Raw genomic sequence first — 23,089 nt, forward strand, 5'->3', positions numbered from 1 at the left:
CCCAAAATATATATTGTTACTTTGAAATCGAAAGTAGTAAGATGAAAGCTTTCAACATTATGTCATTTTGTAAGTTTTCCTTATTTTAACTGCCCTTTAGTGTTGATTTTAGTAGGAAGTTTTGCGAATGTTAACTTATGTATCTAGGACAGGGACAATACGTAATGATAAGCCAAAATGAGGAAACTTTATAAACGCTTACTTGACACCTCCCGTTTTTCTCATTATAATTTGCGATGAACTACATCTTCAAGTGTGATTTCTTTTATTTATATTAATTACCTTAAAGTTTGCTTTAAAGGATGGTGAAATCAGCTGAGGCATTTTTCAGATGTAGCTTTATAGTTTTAATTTTCAATATGAAAAGATGTATACAATTTGGGGGAAAGATGTTTTTTTTTGTTTTTTCTGGTAGTGGTAAATTAAATTTAGAATAAGATTAAGTTGATAAAAATATACATGTCAATTTTACTTTCATAGCAATATTTTTGTATAGTTAAGCGGACCACTAAGATGACAAAGCTTGGTGGTTAGAGACATTTTTTTCGTAAATGAAGTGTTTAATCCTACTTTGGGCACTTGATGATGTGTTTTGTTTTTCTATATGGTTCTTTATCTGCATTGTTTTGGTACATTAAGCTGAACATTCCAACTTTACTGAGTCCGTTTCAAGTAGGAAGTTAAACTTGTGTGGAATGTTATTCCATCTGGATAGAGTTTTTAAAACTCTTTACTGCTTAGCACAGCATCGAAGAAATGTGTATAAGCAGAAGAGAATAAGAGTAAGATGGCTTAAGGCTGAACACGACTCATAAATAGGCATACGCCATTTTCGATGGCATTATCTACGATACATCAACACTAGGGTATACTCATCGCATTCGTTACACCTGACCGCTTTATTGTCACGGGTATCGGCGTGGAATGGCGACCCGTGTTCGTGCTGGTTATCTTGCATTACCTTTGTTTATATTTTATTGCAGTTACGTTTATCTGTGTTGTTTATATACTGCACTGACTTATACAACTATAATGGTACATTTATTTGGTATCTTATTTTCCTGCATTAGACGAAGTATTTCGTTATTATTCTGTATAGCATACGTCCGTCTACACCGGTGTCGACTGATTACACTGAACAGTGACTAAGTCCTGTCCTATTCATAGGGGTCTGCAGAGTAGCGAATCTCGGGAACAAAAATGGTGGACAGATTCCTTTTACGAATCCTGTTCAGCTTTAAGGAAGATTTAACTACATAAAAATTATACAAAGAAAATGTTAAAGCATCCTACATGGACAGAGGAGAAATGCGACTTGTTTTGGAGATTTTCTAAGTCAGTAAAATACTAATTATCAACTCCGTTGCGTAGTGTTTTGTTTACTTACAGACATTGAGTAATTATTATATAATACGCAAAGACTTTTATAAAGATTTACAAAACGTACTAGTATTTTGCTGTTACAAATTTCCGAAATAATGGTTATCAATTGTAGATCCTGTAAAATTCCAACAATTTTAAAAATATTAATCGTATGGTATTTTTTTTTTTCAAAACGAATAGCATCATTCATTTGTATGTTGATTCGATAAATCGTGGTAAACTTGACGTAAAGCTACTACAAAGTCTACCACATCAGCTTAATATTTGCATGTTTTATCAACTAAGATATTAATATCCAACTAACAACAGAATAATATGACGGTCCGCAGGGGCTGTTCGCTCCTTCATGGCACCTGATCCCATCTATGAAGTTTTGGAGGTCCTTGTTTGCTTTGCTCCTATATTGAATACTGTTCGTTATCTTCATATGTAACATTTTTGAAGAAAATTTTCATATTTTATCACAAATATAAATTTTTTATCCATATGTATTGAAAAACTGCTGAATCACGCCGGATATGGTTATATTTCACTGAACACAGTTATATTCCCTCGCGTGTAATCATTCTGTATATTAAGGACAGATGATACAGACAAAAAACGGATGCCTGGATTGGTATATTTTTTGGTCTTATTTCATTGAAAATGATGTAAAAAATATTTTTCTAGAATATGTTTTAGGATGCGACCGGTGGGGCGAGCGCAGTTGTACCATCAAAACACTTGAAAAAATTGATCAGCCACTTTGAACGTCAAGCCGTACGAGACATCTCGACTACCTGTGACGTCATACGACGTCACAAAGCTCGTCGGAGCTTACGGAGACAGCCGAGCGTCTGTTTGAAACTATAGAACTAGTGCAATTTTTGTCGAAAAACATTGCAGAGTTATTTTTTGTTTCTTTGAAAGATTTCTACAAACTGAAAGCCTGTTATATATGCTTTACGTTATTATTTATTTATTTATTCGCGCAAAGGACATTGGGTAGTGCAGGAATTCTGGGAATGTTTCACAACAAAATTTGCAATCGGCAATCCTCGGCTGACTCCGCTACGCTCCATTCAAACCTCGGATGTGATTAGTGGAGGAATACGCATCAAATCCTTACATTTCTTCGCCGGAAACTGCCTTATCACGCATTTCATAGTTCGCTCTGCATAACGTTCTTTGAAAATGTTTCTTAATTTGTGCAATTCTTTATCGTAAACAGGTTTTGATTACAACCTCATGTACGTAGGCTTTGAAAGCTAGAACAAACTGTTGAGAGCGCCACACAATAACTCCGATCTCAAATGTATGACACTTGAATGAAATTCAAATAAGATCACATGACTGAAACAGCAAGATGGAAGATCACCGTTGACGTCCGAGGTTATGTGCAAGGTACGAGTCATCCGAGGAAATCCGAGTGCAAAATTTGCTTGACGTATGTACAATTTCGAATTTCCTCTGTTCTTACACGTTAGTCTATTGAGCTCGCGACGCTCGCTATAAAGAAATTGTAAACCTTCTATGATGTTCAAAATTCTACCTCTCTGAAACCATCCCTATTAATCTATACAAATATTTTTCACTTCAAATCCCATTTTTGTGAGAATTTGAATAAAAATTGAAAAACTACGCAGTTAAACTTATTCATTTTACTCATTTAAACATGATTCAAGTTGTTAGTTTCAAATTTTTTAACAAAAGTTTGTATCATCTGTCCTTAATGAAGTTGGAATTCGAAATTCACAGAGGCAGTTGCTAAGCAAATTGTTAATTTGAATTCTGAGGAATTAGATAATCTAATTGAGGCGAAAAACTCCTTAAATACAACAAAAGTTATTAACACATATGTCAGTATACTGAAAACATTCTGCAATGAAGCAGGACAGGATATTTCGGAATTATACTCGTCCATTATTATTGAACTAACAGTACTAGTACCACGAATCACATTTTTATTTAACAATTAAAAATGCTTTTTTTTCAGACATGTACATGCACATAGTACTCTTCAATTGATATATTCGACGATCAATTTGGGTTCCATGTTTTAAGATGTTATATATCATATATTACATGGCTGAATTCTCGGGCAGCTGCCCTCGAAGCAATGAAATATATGTACATGTATAAGGTTTCATGACAAACGAGACAATGCAAGCCTCAGTCATCATGCAGTCTTATATATCATCAATTTGCTATCATTTGCTTTAATTTTGATCCGTATTTCTCAAATTTGATTTGGTGAACAAATGAATGCTCTGAGTTTGAAACGCAACTTAAAAAAGAGTGTAACATGGTTTACAATTTACAACAATCTTGTATTTTGCAAATTATGTGGTAATTTCAATGGTCTTTTTTGCAGCCTATTGTTGGTCTGGTATTGACTGATTTAGAAATACATCATTCTAATTAATTGCAAGGCCTTTGTTTTGTACCCATTTTGGCTATATTTAACTCTGTTAACCTGATCAATACAAAATGCACCTACGTCAGGCGTGACCAGTAAAAGCAAAGCGGAAAGCTTACTCCTCCTAAGTACATGTACCTAATCCCATCTCTTTGTTTTCAATGGTCAGTATTTTATACCAATCAATTTGGGTTGCTTCAGGATTTATGGGATTTATCGATGTTCACCTTTTTCATTCAGAAGAAAACACTTTATGTTAAAATTGATTGCTTTTTAAAAGCATTTTTTCATGCTTTTAGCTTGTCTTTAAAGAGAACTTATTATTTTTCGTTGTACAAGTTTTTACCTCGATTAAAATATAAATATTGATCATATTATCAACGTCAAAACAAAGAAAGATTGCATCAATGATAATCACGAATCATGTGATAAATATAATTATAAAATTCTTGTTAGCAGAAATAGGTTTTCAAAACTTCTTGGCAAAAAACATAATAAAAAACCCTAAGAATTAAGTGTCCATTAAAGAGAGCCTGAATAATCTAATCTTGGTCAAGAACAGAAGCACCGAAATATACTTGTCGACAGTGGCAATCCCTTTTTTGTTCAAAACAATGCGATGCTGTTAAACTCTTTTATTTATATTTTAATCATATCTATGCTCTATATCAATATCGTTATGCAAATATAACTATTATGACAATATTTAAATTTGAATGTTTCGGCCGATTGAGTACTTATTAATTTCGATTTAAAGAGGCGACACGGGCTGCACAATCTCCAGACAACTTCTTTGTAAGCTTGAATTTTCTTCTAGTAACAGTCTCCAGAGCACGAAGCACAAACAAAAGAAACTCTTTTCGAAACAAAATGTACACCCAGGGATCTAGGACAGAGTTAAATACGCCCATGCGCAGTAAGTTGAGTTCAGTATCGCCCTCTCCTGTGACTGCACCAGAGGCATGCTGAAGGATTTTTACCTGATAAAATAAAAATAAAATTACAAAATAACAAATCTTTATTTCAAAATCCCAAATTTAATTAATACAAGTATATATTTAATGAAAACATTGTAATAATTTTTTATCTAACAATCCTTTTTTAAACTCAGAACTACTGTATTTGAAATAAAACATGTTGAAGGATGTGATATTTATCAACAATAAAATAAATTGATACAACCTGGTGAGTTTGAAATAAAAGGTACCACAGAGTCTGATACATCTGTTTCATACTTAAATATTTTACTTGAAAAAGACGTTAATGGTAATCTAACAACCAAGTTCAATGATAAACGCGATGACTTATCTATCGTCAACTTCCCTTACTTATGCAGCAATATACCTTAAACACCTGCATATGGAATTTATATTTCTCAGTTGATTCGATGCACAAGAGCATGAACAATTTCTAAAACGAGTTAAAGAATTTAAATTTATCATTTCGTACGTTTTATGGTCGATACACTGACCTTGTCAGCAAATACAATTTATCATTGAGCCGAATACTGACTGACGTTTTTCATACTAATTTTTACTTCATTATTTATACACTGATTTCCATTATTTCCCGACCATGACATGGAGCACACGGCGGGTGTGACCGGTCGGAAGGGTATACTCACTCCTTCATGGCTCCAGGTCCCACCTCTGATGTTTTGGATGTCCGTATTTGCTCTGCTCCTATTTTTGTATTGCTTTATGGGCTTTGATATTGAATACCGTTTGTTATCTCCATATCCTTCTTATTTTAAGAAGATTGTTACACCCTTCCTTTTTCTCTTTTAGAATTTAAATTCCCCTTGGGTGTAACCAACTTGACTATGAATCTAAACACACAAAATTTCTACCTGTCTACCTTGGTAACTGATGAGAGGTATGAAGATGTTTTCGTGGTGCTGTTGGAATTCGAGGATTTATTTTTTGAAGAAAAAATGCAATGTAAATAGAAACTTTAGAATTGTTATCACTTGATAAAAATGTAACAATTGGAGAGGGAAGGAATTTATAATTCATAACAATATTCATTCAAGTAAAATAGACGAACATCATTATGCATTTTATTACTAGTATTGTTATTCTTTATTTATGCTTTAAAGGGTTGAAACAAATAAAAAAACATTTTCTTTTTTTTCGCCATAGAACTGCAAATTACGGACTAAAATACTTTATGATAAATAGTCACTCTCTTTTGCTGTTATAATATACCTGAATATATGTTTGCATACAATTCCTGTTTTAGAGGGAAGAATTTAGAATACAAAATATCACATGCTTCCTCTACCTCGTCAATACACGGGTTCAAAAGAGGTTAGAGGGTAGGACCGGTTAACAGGGGATGTGTACTCCTAGGCATCTAATCAAGCTCAGGATTTTTGTAATAGTCTATGTTTTATGCCCTGATTAGTTTTTTAAATAACCACTGTTCTTTTTCATTTCTCTATCAAGTAGGGTAAAGGCATTCTATCTAAAACTATTCATTTGCAGATTTCTAAATTCTGAATTGTTGTTCCTATTAAATTTATCAGATTGAAAGCGTTCTCAAAAATTTACCATGAGAGGTGCCCAGCAGGATGTGAACACAACTACAATAACAAGAAGGAATACAATCACGTGCAGATCTCTTTGACTTCGTGTTGTCCTGACAAAGATATTCCTGACGAAGAAGAAGACAACCAGCGTGTTTACTGAAATGGTTAACAGGACTATTATCACACCGGTAGTGGCGTAAATATAGGAATATATCATGTTAAGTCGTTCTTCGGGACAGTCGGGTCTCACGTGAATAAAATTCAGAAAACACCATGAACCGGGATACATCGCTTTGCTTGATCCGAGTCCGAACAGATGTAAACTACTCAGGAATCCCGAGAGAATCCACACAATACCAAGTATGATATTTGTCCGGCGTTGTTTTGTTGTAGAGTTGTATAAGTACGGAAAGAAAGTTGCAAAAAATCTGTCAAAAGACATACAACACACAATCATAGCAGACGACATTAAAGTAAACATGAACACAAATCCTAGGAAAGCACACAGATCTGGAGAGAATTCATAAGTAAAGTTGGATATATAACGCGACAAGGCAAAAGGATAGGATACCAGAATTCCTCCCCCATCAGAGATGGCAAGACCGCAAACGAATCGGTAAAACGGGCGCCATTTGTGAGTTTTCGCAGAACAGCATAAAGCAGTCAGAGCTATAGCATTTCCACTGACTCCAAATAAAAACAGCAGCGTGACAGGTGCAGCATTCTTGTGAACTGTAAAGTTTACAGCTGGTCTGTGACAATCAACAGAGATGTTGGGGATGGTTGTCATGTCCATAACGAGTGTCCCTCACTGAACGTCAACGGAACTTCCTCTTATATCGAGATATCTGTGCTTCCCTGTCTCTGAAAGTTATGTCATCACCTGATGAATTTTGAATTGATAAGCCTGTGTTTTCAAATACTTCTGTGAACTAGGTCTGCAACGTAAGGTCCAGATAATGTTAATTGTGTTTCAAAGGATCCTTGTACTAGTATTTCATCTACTTACGAATTTTTCACTCAGATTTATGAGACTGCTGTTCATGATTTATCTTTCATGTTCTCTCTTCTTTAATGGGATATTATCCCCCCAAATTTCGTAAATGCCACAAATTACTAGTATTTTATAAGGTGTTTGTTTGTTTGTTTGTTCTTTTACGTCCCTCTGGAGAATTTTTCACTCATATGGAGACGCCATCACTTGCTGGTGGAGAGCTGCAAATTTTGTCCTATGCTCGGCAATAGGCAATAGGGCCCTTGAGCAGTGAGGGATCTTTTTCGTGGCAACACCTACTGCGGCACAGGATCTCCGGTTTTAACAGTCTCATCCGAAGGACCGGACTCACACGGTCGGATTTGAACCCGCGACATAAGGATCAACTCCTTGTTTCGCGACTCTAGAGCAGAAGCTCTAACCACCGTCCCAGGCGTGCTTCTATTTGGTGATTGTATTGATGTTAATAGACCTCTAGATTGTGATGACTTTAACTTTCCTATCGTCGACTTCCCTTACGTATGCAGCAATATACCTTCATCACTAATAACTTGCATACCACGTTTATATATCTCAGGTTATTCGATACGCAAGAAGTTATTCTACGGATGAACAATTTCTAAAACGAGGTATATTATTGACAAGCCAGTTGATGAAACAAGACTATCAGCAGTCTCGTTTAAAGTCATCATTTCGTATGTTCTATGGTCGATACAAAGACCTTGTCAGCAAATACGGTTTATTATTGAGTCAAATTCTGTCCGACGTTTTCCATACTGATTGGTAGTCCATTATTTATACACTGAATTAACGGCGGATTTTTTCCGTTATTTCCCGTTCATGACAAGGAGCATGGCTTTTAAACAAATTGCTGTTCACCCCTAGTTTACCTGTGACTGTCCATTCTGTAAACAATGGACTTGCCATTGTGAGGGTGTGTGTGTGTGGATGTGGGTGTGTGTTTTATATGTATCTTACAACATGAATTCGTAATATATTAAGCATGTACCCATTTTGTGCATTATTTTATTTAATTCTCAGAACAAAGGAAATTATCTTTTGAGAAGGAGAAAGGCCCCAAACTGTTCATTCTATGAGAGAAAGAATTAATCGAGGGCCGTAGGCCCGAGGTTTTGGGTTGTTCACGATACTAGCTAGGAACAATTATGACATCATTAGGGTTGTCAATTGTTATTTACTAACTTAAGAAAATTATTTCTGCTACAATTTTTGGAGTAAAAACAATCCGTTTAATATAATCGGCAGAGGATACTCACTACTCCATGACACCTGATCCAATCTTTGATGATTTAGAGTTCCTGTTGTTCTTTTCCTTATTTATATTGTTTGAATGGACTTTTGAGCTTAAGTACTGTTCATTATCTCCATAATTTAATTTGTCAGTAGCCTGCCTCGGTTTAGAAATTTGTCCTACTTAGAACATGGTCTTAAGTATCGAATAAGTTGGGGAAAGTAAAAAAACATTTACAGATGATAGCAGAATATTATTGGATAAATAAATAAAGCTGACGACGCAGAAGCTGATATTACCTTGTTTTTCATAAAACTGAGTTGTAAGTAGAGGCGAATATTTACGTTTTCTGTCTGATGACAATACAATTTTGCTTTGATCATATATTGTACATGTACATAAATAGACGTATTTAAAACAATTTTATGAAGTTATTTGAGTAATCATATACATATTTGAAGCGTACATGTTTATTAACATATTAATTGACGTATTTAAAATTTACGGTGTGCGCAATTATCATAAACCTACACATGTATCAAGAAAAAGAAAGCAAAAAGTAAAAAGAAATATTCGGGATGATTCCAAACTTCTCGGAAGTTTCCGACAAAATCGGAAATCAACCGTTGAAGTGACGAAAGTATGACGTCAGATAAAAAGTTCTGTTGACTTAGGACGCAAACGCTAGTTTTATGGAAAAGAGATTGCATTAAATCGTTCTTTTCAAGTAAGTTGTTGCTATGTTTCAGCCACCATGTTGCTATGCACAGCAACATGTTTTATCACGGAAGCAACCGACATAATTCCGTAAGTTTCCGGTGGTATTAATGCAATAAGCATGGGGGTATTTTTTTGAATAAGGCAAGGCAAAATCATTTCGTTAAGTTCTCGGTAAGAATTTACAATGTTCCTTTAATTTTTTTTACTAATTTAACCGCTGGGAATGTTGCACAGAGAAAATATGTACAGCTTTCAATCCGAATTTCATCTGTTCATACACTAATGCTATAAAATGTTTGAAAATGCTGTATAAATTGTACCGTCTTGTAAAATGAGCAAATTAATTAATAAGTAAAATTATGTGATGGTGCATCAGGCTTAAACGTACTAGAAAATATAGTAGTCTTTTCAGAAACAATTTGAACAAAAATTCGAATTCACAGATAGAATAAAAAATATTATCACTCTTCAGTGAATGGATGCATCTGAATTTCCTTCAAAGCATTAATTTTTGAATGGTTAAACGCTTTATTTTCAGCATTTAAAGAAAAATGACATCTTTTTGCTACATTTTAACTCCGTATCTCATTCTTTTATATGTTCAGGAAACTGCATTCAGTCAACATATATTTTAGAAATATCGGTAGAAATACCCGTTCTTAATTTTCACAAGGTACACAATAAAAATCTTCCGTGTTAAACAGTTGTTTCGTTCCTAACGTCTGATACATTCCACTGTAGTCTAGATAGCAACGGTATTTCACAGAGAAGAAACCAATCTTATGTTTTCTATGCAGCTCTTATTCTTTTTGAGAATCTGAATGTTTTCCTTGTTTACCTTTTACTCAGGCTACATGCTAACAGTACAAACCAAAAATCAAATCAGGCCAACCAATCTGGCCGCCTGTCCGATTAACAGGAAATTCACAGAATTTTAAGACGTGTCATGTTAGCGTTGTTGGTATTTAATGATTTAAAAAAGGAAGGTATTGTTTCAATACAAATATTTAAAAATACGAAATTTAAAGAAGTTAAGGACCACGCCTTCTTAATTGTTGAAACTCAATAAAAAATCAGTAAGATCACAGAAACCGCTTTTACCAACATGTCCTCCTTAATGCAAATTATAATATTAAATCATGTATTTAAGAATTTAAAAAAGTTGCGTAAGACATTAATTTTTATTTGATATTTTTATTCAACAATATAGACAACAAGAATCGCACACAAACAATTTTTTAAAATGTGAAAAATTCAAGAAAGTGTATGCAGATCAATTGAAAATTTAGTGTGAATGGCTAAGGCTGTTGAATATTTTAAGGGAAAACCCAAAAGGAATGATAATCAGACATTTTATATTTTATGTAATAAACACCGTCAACTGGAAATTCAAGAGATCCGGTACCAAAAAGAAAAAGCATCTTCTGTTGACCGGCCAAACGCGCTGTGAGCCTTATGTATTGATCAGGTTGGCGGAACTTCAATTCAAAAACCTAATGATTCTTTCACTCGATCCTGTAAAGATGTCTCCATGTACAAAAGAAAGACTTCAAATTTAGATATTTACTAGACACTAAGAGTCGTTGAGCAGTGACTTCAACTTTCATTTCAAGAACTGTACATTCAACTCTTTAATTTTTCTTTATCATGGAGATTGAATTACCCTTTGAAGAAAATGGTCAGTAAGATTTCTTTAGATATATTTGTTGATTTTAAAACTTACAAGAAATTTCAAACATTGAACAGGACTCTCGACATTCCGATAGAATAAAAAAAAAACAATGTCGAAAAATCTTAATTCCTTTACCAATTTAGCTGGACACATCATTACAGATGTTGAGGTGTTTACTTCATACAGGATGTATTTAACTGTAGGCGTTAATGGTTAACTTTATTCAAGCTTTTTCAGTCTATTAAACAAACCATATTTAAGCAGAGCAAACATGGACCTCCAACACATCAGAGGTGGGATCAGGTGCATGGTGGAGTGAGCATCCCCTGCCAACCAGTCACACCCGCCGTGTGCTCCTTGTCACGATTTGGAAATAACGAAAAAATCCGTTTACAATTCAGACTGTATGTAATGGCCTCGTAATCGGTATGAATATTTGATGAGTATTTGACTTAATAATAAATTGTATTTTCTGACAAAGTTATGGCATCGACCATGATAAAATTTACAAAATGATGACTTAAACGAGACAGCTGATAATATTGTTTCAGAAATTTTTCTGTCAATAATTTACCTCGTTTCAGAAGTTATTCATACGTCGAGCATGCTCTTGCGTATCGAATCAACTGAGGGATATAAACTCCGTATGCAGGTGATGAAGGTATATTGCTGCAGAAGTAAGGGATGATTGTAGTTGACGATTGAAACGTCATCACCATCACGTTTATCATAAAGCTTGGTTGTTAGATTACCATCAACGTCTTTTTCAATTAAAATATCCAATATGAAACAGTGTTGAAGGCCATAGCAAGTGTTTTCTTCTTTTTTCGCATAAGATGTTTTTTTTTTTTTTTTACAAAGTCTTCATATGAATACAGAAATAGGTCTGCTAATAACAAGGTGCAATTAGTACCCATGGGATTTCCAATAGATCATTCGAAGACCTGTTCTCTAAAAACCACATAGATATTGTCAATCAGAAACATAAGCATCTTTTTAATATCAACTTCAGAATACTGTCGTGTATAATCAGAATGTTTTTAAAATAGTTTTTCAAATGACCAATGACAAATTAAGGTAAGTTAAGTTAAGAGTTTCATTCTTATTGAAAAAGCAGCTGTCAATGCTATTAAGAAGCCTGGACTTACATTTATCGTGTGGAATAGTTTATACCGTTGAAAAATAATAATTTTTATACTTTTGAGTTTGTAAAATTTACTGATTTCAAATGTTCCAAAAATTCCCTTTTTAATTGTGTAATTTTTAAGTATCCACATCTGATTTACACCACTTCTCAAATATATTGTTGCACAGTAATTCTAAAGTTTTATCCTTCACTACTGTTAATATCTTAGTGAGGAGTAAAGAAATAGGCTTAGTTGAGCATTTACTGGAACCCACTCTGTATCTTTGTTTGTAAGGATTTTTATAGCTTTGGAAACCTATAAAGATATGCATATGTTAATTCAAATCTATCCTAGTTGTTAGGAATGTTTAAAATATTCAAAACTGATGTAAGAATTTGAATAATTTCTTAGAAACGGAGCTATGGGTATAAGTAGGATTATCACTAGAAGAATTTAATGACCGTTCTTCTAAAACACAAACAATGCGCCTTACAAACAATGTTGTTACTTGCTTTGTCAGCAGGGACCAGTGAAGACTGATTGTGTTATCATTCTTTTTTCACGTCTGATTTACTGAACACAGAATGGTAAGAGGTTTTCATGGCTTAATGAGAGGTTTTAACATACATATTACATTTAATCCATTCTGTCAAGGTCTTCTTTTTTCCATGTTTTGCTTATCGCCTCGCGTAATCTTCAACAGAAGCCATTGCTTTTATGAAATTATGACGCCAGTTAAAAGATAAGGGTTCCCTAAAGTTTGACTCTTTTAATATTAATGATTTAAGGTCCTCATCATGTACGTCACCAGTAATGATATGTCCAGCAGGACTTTTGTTGTAGGGTGAAGAAAAACATGAACAGGAAGGACGATTGTGTTTTAGATATTCGATATCAAGGCTCTGTAAAGTTTTCTTGTAAAAAGTTTCGAAGCAATATTTGGTGCATTTTACTAGTAATTAATTTGTAGGAAAAACATGGTGTTGTCTTCATCTTGAAATATAGTGGATACAAAACTGGAAAATGTTAAATAAAAAGTTCGGAAGCAATAGCTGATTTATATTTATAGGAAATACACGGTGTAGTCAAACTTGAAGTATGGTGGTATACCAAGACTGGACCCTTTTGCGAGTAAGATTATTACTTACCGAGTCAATTCCTTTGTTGCCATATTGGAGTTTAAGAAAAAAAATGTTGATTTAGCAGATTAAAAGGCTTATGATTTGCAATATCTATAACCACAGATTCGAGCCTGTATTCTGATGTCGATGAATCAAAAAATGGGCTTTCTTTGACTTTTTTCATGTAGACTATTTAAAAGTTTCAAAGAGACAATACTTAAAGTTTGGTGCGAATGTGATGAAGACCTAACCTTTGATTTACATAAGGTATAAATGAAACAAAAGAGACATCTTGTATTAAAGGTTTATTGTGAGACAGATGCCCATAACTACGTTTACGTCTCTGCATATGGCTAAAAAATCCCATCACATTTACACTGTAACACTGTGGACTTGAAAGATTTCACAAACTATCGATATTGTCATTGCATCCATTAGGAAATACTGTCCCTACTTTTCTAATCCAATATTCTTATTATTGTTTTTACGGAAGGGTGTACTCAGTTTGTGTGATGGTAAATCTTTCTCGTTAAATTCTCTTTAGTATGAAACGAGGTAAATTATTGACAAACATGTTGATGACACAAGTATATCAACAGTCTCGTTTAAGGACATCATTTCGAAAGTTCTATGGTAGATACAATGACCTTGTCAGAAATACAATTTATCATTGAATCAAATAAATGTACTGACTAACGTTTTTCACACTAATTGGTACTCCATTATTTATACACGAAATTGACGACGGATTTTTCCATTATTTCCCAATAATGACAAGGAGCACACGGCGGATGTGATGCTCACTCCTCCATGGCACTTGATCCCACCTCTGATGTTTTGGAGGTCCCTGTTTGCTCTGCTCCTATTTTGTATTGTTTTATGGACTTTTGTTCTTGAGTATTGATCGTTATTTCTATACGTTTCATTTCTTTGGCCAGTTTAATGCTGCATCTTTATTGAATATCTGGTAGTGATTTTCGACTGATGTTTTCTGAAATGAAACATATGGAGATAACGAACAGTATTCAAGATCAAAAGTCCAAGAGGCTTGGTTGAACATTTACTGGAAACTGCGATGTATCTTTGTTTGTAAGGATTCTTATGAAGTTTTGGAATCCAATATAAATATTTCTACTACGATTATTGCCCAGATCAAAGAAATGCCGCGGACATTGTTCTCCAATAAATCACATACGTCATCAAAAAATTATCAGATCAGAAACATGTATCAAAACCGTGCAGTTGAAATAAACATTTGACTTAAGAATGAAATTCTTATTTAGACCACATCGATTTTAGTAATAAAGCGGTAAAATAGGAATCTGATGTTGCTATTGTTTATTCAAAAAGATTAATCTATATTAGTTACAAACAGATTTATAATTAATAAAAGGCTAATTCTAATTTGAAAGCACAAATCGTCTGCATTCTATTCACAGGTAAACAAACAAATTTACGATCAGTCGTATTTTACCAGCTGTTATAGTAGAAGAGAAATAAAGTCCTTGTTGTCATGAATGATGCAAAAATAACCTCCTCGGTCTCGAAATGTTTTTTCAAATATAAAAGCCTCGGCTAACGACTCAGCTTTTATCTTTCAAACAACATTGCTCGGCCTCAGAGGTTATTCTGCAACATTCACGAAAACGCGGACTTTATTTCTTAAAAAGTAGTTCAAATTCATTTTGATTCTTTGGAATATTAAAAATATTCAAAACTTACATATGATTTTGAAGAATTTCCTCTTTAGAAATGGAATTATGAGTATAACTTGGATTACCACGGGCAGAATTAAATTCAAGTTCTTTTAAAATACTGGTACAATTTGTATAATGAGCATTACAAACGAGGACAATGTTGTTACCTGCTTTGTCAGCAGGGACCAGTTCTGATCATGTAATCTAATTTTTTTTTTTACTTCTGGATTATTGAATATAGAAGGATAGATGATTTTCATATTGCCCCTCACCCTTGTTTTAGATAAGTTCTTTTTATAAACTAACCAAAACAAATTATGTTAATTACTGGGTATGCAAATCATAGTTTTTTTTAAATTATAATTTTTCTATCTTTGTGGATTTAGTTTCAATTCTTGGTCCAAAATATTATAAATAAATTTATTACGTTTGTTGTATTACAAAACACGCAAACATGGAGCTATAGATAATGGGAAAAAATAAACAACGCACAAACAGAACGGAATACGTAATGCATTAATTATCGTAACTGTATGACGTTTTGTTTGCCCTCATTTAAAACATATATTCTCCTGAACATTGAATGTTTTTTTAAAGCTAATGACACAATCATGAAATGAAAATCAATTTTAGATTTAAAAGAAAAATGTGGTGCTTAATCTGGACTTCAACGTGCAGCTTTCTATATGCAATAGTTGATCATGATTCCCAATTAATATTAATGTTTTCATTGCACCTGACCCCACCTCTGATATTTTGGATGTCCATATGATTGCTCTACTCCTGTTTTGTATTGTTTTATGGTCTTTTGAGCATGAATACTGTTCGTTTTCTCCATAATTTATTTCATGTACATGTATGCTTGAAAAATAAAGATAACAAACTGAATTCCGCAAGCAATACAAAACAACAGAGGGGAACGCTAAAACCAATAGTTGTGATCAGAGGCTAGAAGAAGTTAGCACGTGCACCTCCTGTCGACACGTCACATCCGCTTTTATCTCAACCGGTACCGTACCGATCAGGTACACGAAGTAATCTAAGTCAAGTGTAGTCGCATCTTCCCGGTCTTTTCCGACAAGTTCGGAAAACATTGAAAATGTATTAACATCGCCGGATGTTAAAATTTCAACAAAAAAAAAAAAAATGGAGTCGCTTCCTATTTATGAAGTATTGGATAGACAGAAAAGACGGTCCCTTCCGTGTCATATTTTTAATAGTCAATAAAGATAAGCTTCTGCAGATAAGAGGTCTGCCTACAATTATTTTAATCTTTATGAGATGGGGCTGTCATGGACATTCAGGGTGGTTTTTTCGCTTGGCAGAAAGAATCTAGAGGTTGCAAAATTATGAGGTGAAAGCAGTGTAAAATCTATTGAGTATATGTAAGAAACATGTGACATCGCTTATATATCCAAAAGGCTGTATTCGGATATAACTATACTGATATGCAATAATGGTTGCAAGGGAAATTTTGTTATGTAAATGTGTTTAAGAGGGAAAAGTAAAAATTGATCTGAACCTTAAATATCATGGAAAAAAATTCTAAGGATAGAAATCGAATGTTTTGTCATTTCTCTGCATCATCCTTACTAAGTGTAAAGGTTTGAGGATTTATTATAAAAAGGGCACAGCATACCTCACCCAAAATAGTGCATCATACGTCATACTAGAATAATACTCAGTTATTTCTGTCCCCAAGAAGCTAACGGTTACTACTGATTATATATTGGAGTGTAGAAATCTGCCTAAAGAAGATGGTACCAGTCTGTGTCTGTCAGAAACATGCCCTTTGCCAGTAATAACCGGTTTAAGAATTCCAAATGACGTCGACGTGACGCAATATTGTAGTTTTAACGCGTAATTCTCTTACTCCAGCTCTGGTATTTCATTCAGCAGAATTTCGTTTTTACAACAAGAAGCTAGCTCCTATTGGTCAGACGTCTGGCAATGTGACCATGTAGTAAGTAATCCACTCGGTGAATGACAGTTTCTCACCAACCCTCGCCTGATTAGCAGATCAGTTGCGGAAGATTACACATCAATGTGTCAGCATTACATAACACGGACAAGTTAACCAGGTGTTGACATGTTAAAGAACAAGCTGTATTGATGACTAAGTCTGACGACAAATTCCGTGTTGTTTAAGGTAATGCAGTACTACGCCCTATTCCCAAAAGAATTAGAACCATTCTAATCACTACTGAGTTGTCATATTCTTCCTGGTCCATTACATTGCATGAAAGATAAAGTTACAAATAATAATGATTGGAAATATTTTATTTCACTATATAAGATCAAAAACTTGGTAAATTTATATAAAAATAATGTGTATAACGCCATTTAATAGCAAAGTCACAGCACTACTACGTCCATACCCTCACATAACAAATCTATACAGGCACAAGGAACAGTTATACACAACACAACATAAAATGTCTTCATAAAACGTACAATTAATTAGTCATACATATTGAGCGACACCTTCCCGTACTTTGTACTATCATTTGAAATGTCTGTGCTACTATCAGAGTTTGTGGACAGGCCGTCGTCCATATCTGCTATCCCAGATTCTTCCCCTAAAGAGTGGTCCCCGGGGGAGGAGGATCGAACGTACTTGGCTCGGAAAAACTTCTTGCCTGGGCTGGGGGTCATGGATGGGAAGCTGATCGTCTCGTTGAACTGCTTGTAGTCAAACTGGAAGACACCAGAGGTAGTACACACTGTAGACATTGGCTTGAATTTATGCTGCCACAGAATTTCATGCGAGAGATATGAGGTCCGCGCCTGAAATGACATTCCAGTACTTTCAATAACTCCCTGTAAAAATACCAAAAGCTCAAAATCTGCTGATTTGATTTCTCCTTCGTCCAAGGCCCAGAATGGACTAGTCGGTGTTATCTTGTGTTGTAGAACAATGGGCCACCGCAGCGAAATCCTACTGGAGTTCAGCTCATTACAAAGATCCAGATCATGACGAAAATGAGAAATATATTCTCCGTCACTTGTAATTTTATCTTTCACACACACAGCACGTGCATGCATGTCAATCATATCAGATTTCTGTAAGTCCCCAACACGTATGTACATATACCTGTCTTCTCCATCTTGGCAAATACAGACACTCTTACTGAAAAGAATTGTGTTTCCTCTCTTCTTGGGCTTCTGTACTTTGGCTATTACAATTCCCGTCAGAAGAGCTTGTAACAGAGCTCCGAGAATAGACTGAACTGTGACCATGAACACGGCCCCGGGACAATGGTCAGTGACGTAACGGGATCCGTATCCGATTGTCGTCTGCGTCTCCATAGAAAACAAAATCATAGAAATAAAGTCCGGTGTATTTTCTACACAGTATAGTCTGTCCTCCTCATAGCTCTTTTCCTCAAAATCACCATTAGAATACGCGATCAAAAAATACACTGTAGCAAACAACACCCAACTGAAAACAACAGAAAGCGCGAACAGAGACAAAAACAACCTCCATTGTGTTTCCAGAAGTGTAGTGAAAATGTCGCTCATGAATCGAATGTTCTTTCCTCGAATTGTCCTTGACTCGATGTTACATGTCCCATTCTTTTCAATCAGCCTCGGTAGGGTCCGTGTTAAATTAACTTTTGTTGTTTTGGCGAATCTGACTTTGGCTTTAGGTTTCTCCGTGTCTATGCCCGTGACTGTTGTTTCTGACATTTTATTTCACCACCGTGAAAAATTGACCGTCCTTTTTCCTGGGTCCACAGTTTGTAAGAGAACAGACAGTCAGCTGATTCCCGGGGGTAACGTGGATAAGTGCACGGTGAACACAGAGAAATCAGCGCGTGTCGTTGTAATACGGTATATTACCTTTCACGTAAAATGTTGTTGGTCACGCATTACTGCACATGTCGTGCTAGCAATTAAGTGGGTGGTGCTTAAGTTCATTTGCATAAAGTGATGTGTCTTTTAGTAGAAAATGATGGATTTATCTCCATTTATTTCATTTTGTGACAATAAACATACCATTCAGTCTTGTTTCCGCCATCGAATACGCGAACGGTCAAGATGCCAAAAGATGCTTTAAAATTCATTTTTTGAAAATGTAAACCTGTGAAAATGAAGAGAGTAGAATTCTAATACAGTGACATGGAATGTGAACTCAATTAAAAAAAAAAGAAGTCAGAAATAATTTGCATTTTAAAAGGATTGCTTATTAAAAAATCAGTTATTTTTAGAAAAGATGAATATTTGCAAGGAGAAATTAATGCTCATCATTTTTGCATTATTGTATAATTTGTAGGCCCTATTTCCAAATGAAACAAAGAGGAGAGATAAATATAGCAAAATTTTATGAAACTTTATCTTTTTGTTTCTTGTTTTCAACTTTTGTCGAACAAACATCAAAAGACTTTTTTTATCATGTTTTCTATTAAGCAATTCAAAATGACTAATTTGTTTATGGTTCAGTAAACTTACTTTCTCACCACATACTATTTGATTGGCCATGAAGTATGTGAATTGTCTGTCAATAAAACTTTCTTTACAATTTATCTACATGTATTTTAATTTCTGAACAATATAAGTGTACATACACAAAAGCTGTATTTGATATGATAAAAAAAAAATTCGGGAACATTTTGAAAATTAAATGCTGAAAAATTAATAATTACATGCGTGTTTAATTCAAAATTGACGACAATTTGCAAACTTGGAAAAAAAGTTACTTTGATATATGGAGGAAGATATGACATACATGTATGGAGAAAGATGGGTATGGATTGAAAATAAAGCAACATACAAGTATACTCAATATGATATTCATTTCATTTTCTGGTTTGTCCTGTCGACAAATCTGACTGTGGTACTTCCTTTGCCCAATCAAGTGTGAAGAATGACAAAGTCGTAAACCAGAACGAAGTTCATGGACCTTATTCCAAGGAATTCTTCTGGGACAGAATCCTCTTTATGTTTTGATTTTACCTGTCGTTTTATGAGAACAGTTTTGGTGAAATCTATAAAGACGTATTGTCCCCGCAATTCCTTATTACTCCGTATAAATTATGCATGGATTTCCCCCGTACTTTTCCATTATTAGCTCGTGATTATCGGCCATCTTGAAGGACACAGAAATATCAAAAAGACAATTATAGTTACTCAATCTCGTCAATACATCTTTACATTGAAAATGTTTTCAGTTATCAAACAATGGCAAATAAATCAGACAGAACCCAATATTTTCAAACAAAGCTTGAAAATACTCGATAATTATATTTCTTACTCAAAATTAATGTGTTTTTTCAATGGATGTATATATAATATAGTAAGTAGATATATTTCAAATTATTTTGGGCGAAATGTAAGTTAATATTTGCAAAATAATACACTTTAAGTAAATTTTATATAAAAAGAATTTAGCCCTAATAACACATGGGAGTTATATGAATAGTTAAATAGTGCCATTTTATTTACTCAAAGAATATCATCTGTAAAAAATTCAATGACACAAAGTTATTACAGATAATTTTAGGCTTGCATACTGTGTATGACATCTACTAGTGCATAAAACTGTAATAACAACATATCTGGACATCATTTTCTCTCTAATACAGTGACAGTAACCTAATTATTATAAGTTGCCCTTAATCTCAAATGTGGTGTGGCAAGCATTTGACATTCATCATTCTGCTTCAAGAAGACTAAATTAAGTTCCTGGGTTAAGAATATGAATGGTGGGTCGCTAATTCATTTAAAACAACTGGAACAGAATTTCAACATTTTTTTTGCAAGGACTCATTTATAATTCATGTTTTAACTTTTTGACTTGCATGAGGTTAATATAACCCACAGAAGACGAGAAATATTGCTTAAAACGCGCGACAAGAGACGCACTCAGGTGACAAGGTAAAAGTGAATGATGTCATAGCCGGAGTATAAATATATACACACGAAGAATTTCCCTCCAGACACAATCTTGTCAGTACGACCCACACACACACCGGTGATGAAAACACTGAAGACCAGAATGGACAGTTGTGTCCGGTCCCGCACGGACTCGAAATCGGAAATGGGAGACGACAAATGGCGACTGGTCAGCAAAAATGGGAACTACCGAGTCCGACTGGAAAACGTGGACACGGGAATTCTCAAAAACTATATCAGGGACGCCTTTACGACGTTACTGGACGCCAAATGGCGGTGGATTTTGTTGATTTTTGTGATGGGTTTTATTCTGACCTGGACTATATTCGCCTGTTTTTATCTTCTCTTTAGTTACATTAATGGTGACACTGTAGATTCGTACGACCACGATCCCTGTATTACTAATGTGTACGACTTTACCACGGCCTTCCTGTTTTCTGTGGAGACTCAGCATACAATCGGGTACGGTTCTCGAGCCTCAACCCCTCATTGCCCTCATGTCGTGTTCCTTGTATTTCTTCAGTTTATCATCGGGATCGGAGTACAGTGTTTGACTGCCGCCCTCGTTTTCACAAAGCTTCAGAGGTCGAAGAAGCGTGGGGATGCTATCATCTTCAGTCAGCAGGCCTGTATAGGCATTGTTGACGGTAAATGGCAGCTTATGGTCCGAGTGGGTGACTTCCGGCGCTCTCATCTCGTGGACGTGATAGGTAAAGGAAAACTGATCAAAAGGACCCCGATACCCAACACTAATCAGGAATTTATGGACCAGGTACCTATCGACTTCAAAGCAGAGGGAGGTGGGGATGTGATGACTTTGTTATGGCCAGCAGTTATGTATCACACTATTGACGAGAACAGTCCACTATGGCCACCCGAAAATCTCCATCAGTTTGGAGACTTCTCGGAGTTAATTGTGACGATAGAGGGCGTGATAGAATCTACCAGTAGGGCGATCCAAGTTCGAACCTCGTACCTTCCGGATGAAATCGTTATGGGGTATAAATTTCTGAGTATAAACCCTGGTATAGATGACGATGGGAAATACCACTGTAGTTATTTTGACATCAGTACACTGTGTCCGATCATGCAGAACACCCCACGAGGGAAACGAAGGTTTGAGTACATTAATGAGCAATACATGTGAATCTGACAGGGTAATTATATTTGTTGAACAGAAAAGAAGTCCCAGTACACAACCCGACGTGTACTAAGGTCGTTAGGATTAACGTTACTCGTTACATTATCTTGCGGCCATGGTTTGACATGTTCAGTGCTTATAAGGCAATTCCCGCAGAGAGTCGACAGATTACTGAAGGACGCTTCGAACGTCTCTGTCAAAAAATAGATTTTTGTGTGTCCTTCCTCTAGCGGAACGGAAATCGAGCTTTGACTGGACTTAAAGAATTACCTCAAAATAAGATCTAATGATGTATCGAGCTAGCACGAGATGTACGACCAATCATCGCGTCGTATTGCTGTCGCAACAAAACAGTGTCTGACATGTCTTCCTGTTAGCCAAGTGTTACTGTGTTTTATTTATGCAATATGTCTAGCATATTATCACTTCATTCCTGTCTAGTTACAATTTTTGTTAAAGTTTGTGAAGAATGGATTTGATATGATAAAGATATGAAATAAAATTTATTAAGTTAAAAAGATGTATTTGTGAGTGAATGCACTTGGCTTTGATTTGTAATTTTAAAACATGTTGGTATCTTCAATATTTCTAAGAGTTTGGTATTATTTCTATATTTCTTGCTGAATTTCTCTCGACCCTCCGTCTTTAAATAGGATTAATTTAAGCCAAGAAGCTAACTTTAAAATATTTATGGATAATTAGATATATATAAATGAAAAGGTGAATAAATGACGATGGGTATGAGAAATTAATTGTACTTTATGCTATAAATGAAAAAAAAATTCAGTTATTATATTCAGTACCTACATATGTATAAATGAGCAATTAATCTTGTGATATGATTCCTGTTCTCTGTTTTCAAACTTGATAAATTTCTTAGGACTCCAGTTATTTCCTGGAAATAGATCTCAGCCCGAATTGTTTCAAATACGAACATAACTGCTATTCTTAAAGGACAGAGACACTAATATACAGTCCGGGGAAATTTCCCACACGTGAATTCCGGACATCGATGTCTTTATCATCCAAAATTTACCAATACTATGTTTATATATCAGACTTTGGCAAAGGGGAATAACTCTGGTATTCCTCCTTGAAATTATCAAAACAAGCCTTTGACTTTCCCCAGTGACAAAGTGGTCCACTACGAGGAAAAAAA

At 34.8% G+C, this 23,089-nt stretch overlaps 3 protein-coding genes across 3 annotated transcripts; 1 reads left to right on the plus strand and 2 right to left on the minus strand.

The window, feature by feature from the left end:
- Positions 1-4,408: 4,408 nt before the first annotated feature.
- Positions 4,409-7,101, minus strand: LOC134247837 (prostaglandin E2 receptor EP4 subtype-like). The gene is made up of 2 exons (XM_062730242.1): positions 6,334-7,101; positions 4,409-4,761 (listed from the first exon to the last, which is right to left on the minus strand). The coding sequence occupies exons 1-2, from the start codon at positions 7,099-7,101 to the stop codon at positions 4,522-4,524; spliced, it is 1,008 nt and encodes a 335-aa protein (XP_062586226.1). The 3' UTR covers positions 4,409-4,521.
- Positions 7,102-17,156: 10,055 nt separating this feature from the next.
- LOC134247799 (ATP-sensitive inward rectifier potassium channel 12-like) lies at positions 17,157-18,726 on the minus strand. The gene has a single exon (XM_062730187.1). It carries the CDS (start codon positions 18,582-18,584, stop codon positions 17,355-17,357), a length of 1,230 nt encoding a protein of 409 aa, XP_062586171.1. The 5' UTR covers positions 18,585-18,726; the 3' UTR covers positions 17,157-17,354.
- A 1,922-nt stretch (positions 18,727-20,648) lies between these two features.
- Positions 20,649-22,423, plus strand: LOC134247801 (ATP-sensitive inward rectifier potassium channel 11-like). The gene has a single exon (XM_062730188.1). The coding sequence runs from the start codon at positions 20,872-20,874 to the stop codon at positions 21,934-21,936; it is 1,065 nt and encodes a 354-aa protein (XP_062586172.1). The 5' UTR covers positions 20,649-20,871; the 3' UTR covers positions 21,937-22,423.
- Positions 22,424-23,089: the final 666 nt, after the last annotated feature.

Source organism: Saccostrea cucullata, unplaced genomic scaffold (assembly GCF_032062105.1).
Source record: "Saccostrea cucullata isolate Sc308-1 unplaced genomic scaffold, CSIRO_AGI_Scuc_v1 ctg295, whole genome shotgun sequence".
NCBI lineage: Eukaryota > Metazoa > Mollusca > Bivalvia > Ostreida > Ostreidae > Saccostrea > Saccostrea cuccullata.

Bases quoted from the DNA above. Each gene is read 5' to 3' on its own strand.
- LOC134247837 (XM_062730242.1), bottom strand. From the start codon at position 7,101: ATGACAACCATCCCCAACATCTCTGTTGATTGTCACAGACCAGCTGTA. The intron at 4,762-6,333 runs GTAAATTTTTGA...TTATTTTATCAG, and splicing joins CCTGCTGGGCACCTCTCATG to GTAAAAATCCTTCAGCATGC.
- LOC134247799 (XM_062730187.1), bottom strand. From the start codon at position 18,584: ATGTCAGAAACAACAGTCACGGGCATAGACACGGAGAAACCTAAAGCC.
- LOC134247801 (XM_062730188.1), top strand. From the start codon at position 20,872: ATGAAAACACTGAAGACCAGAATGGACAGTTGTGTCCGGTCCCGCACG.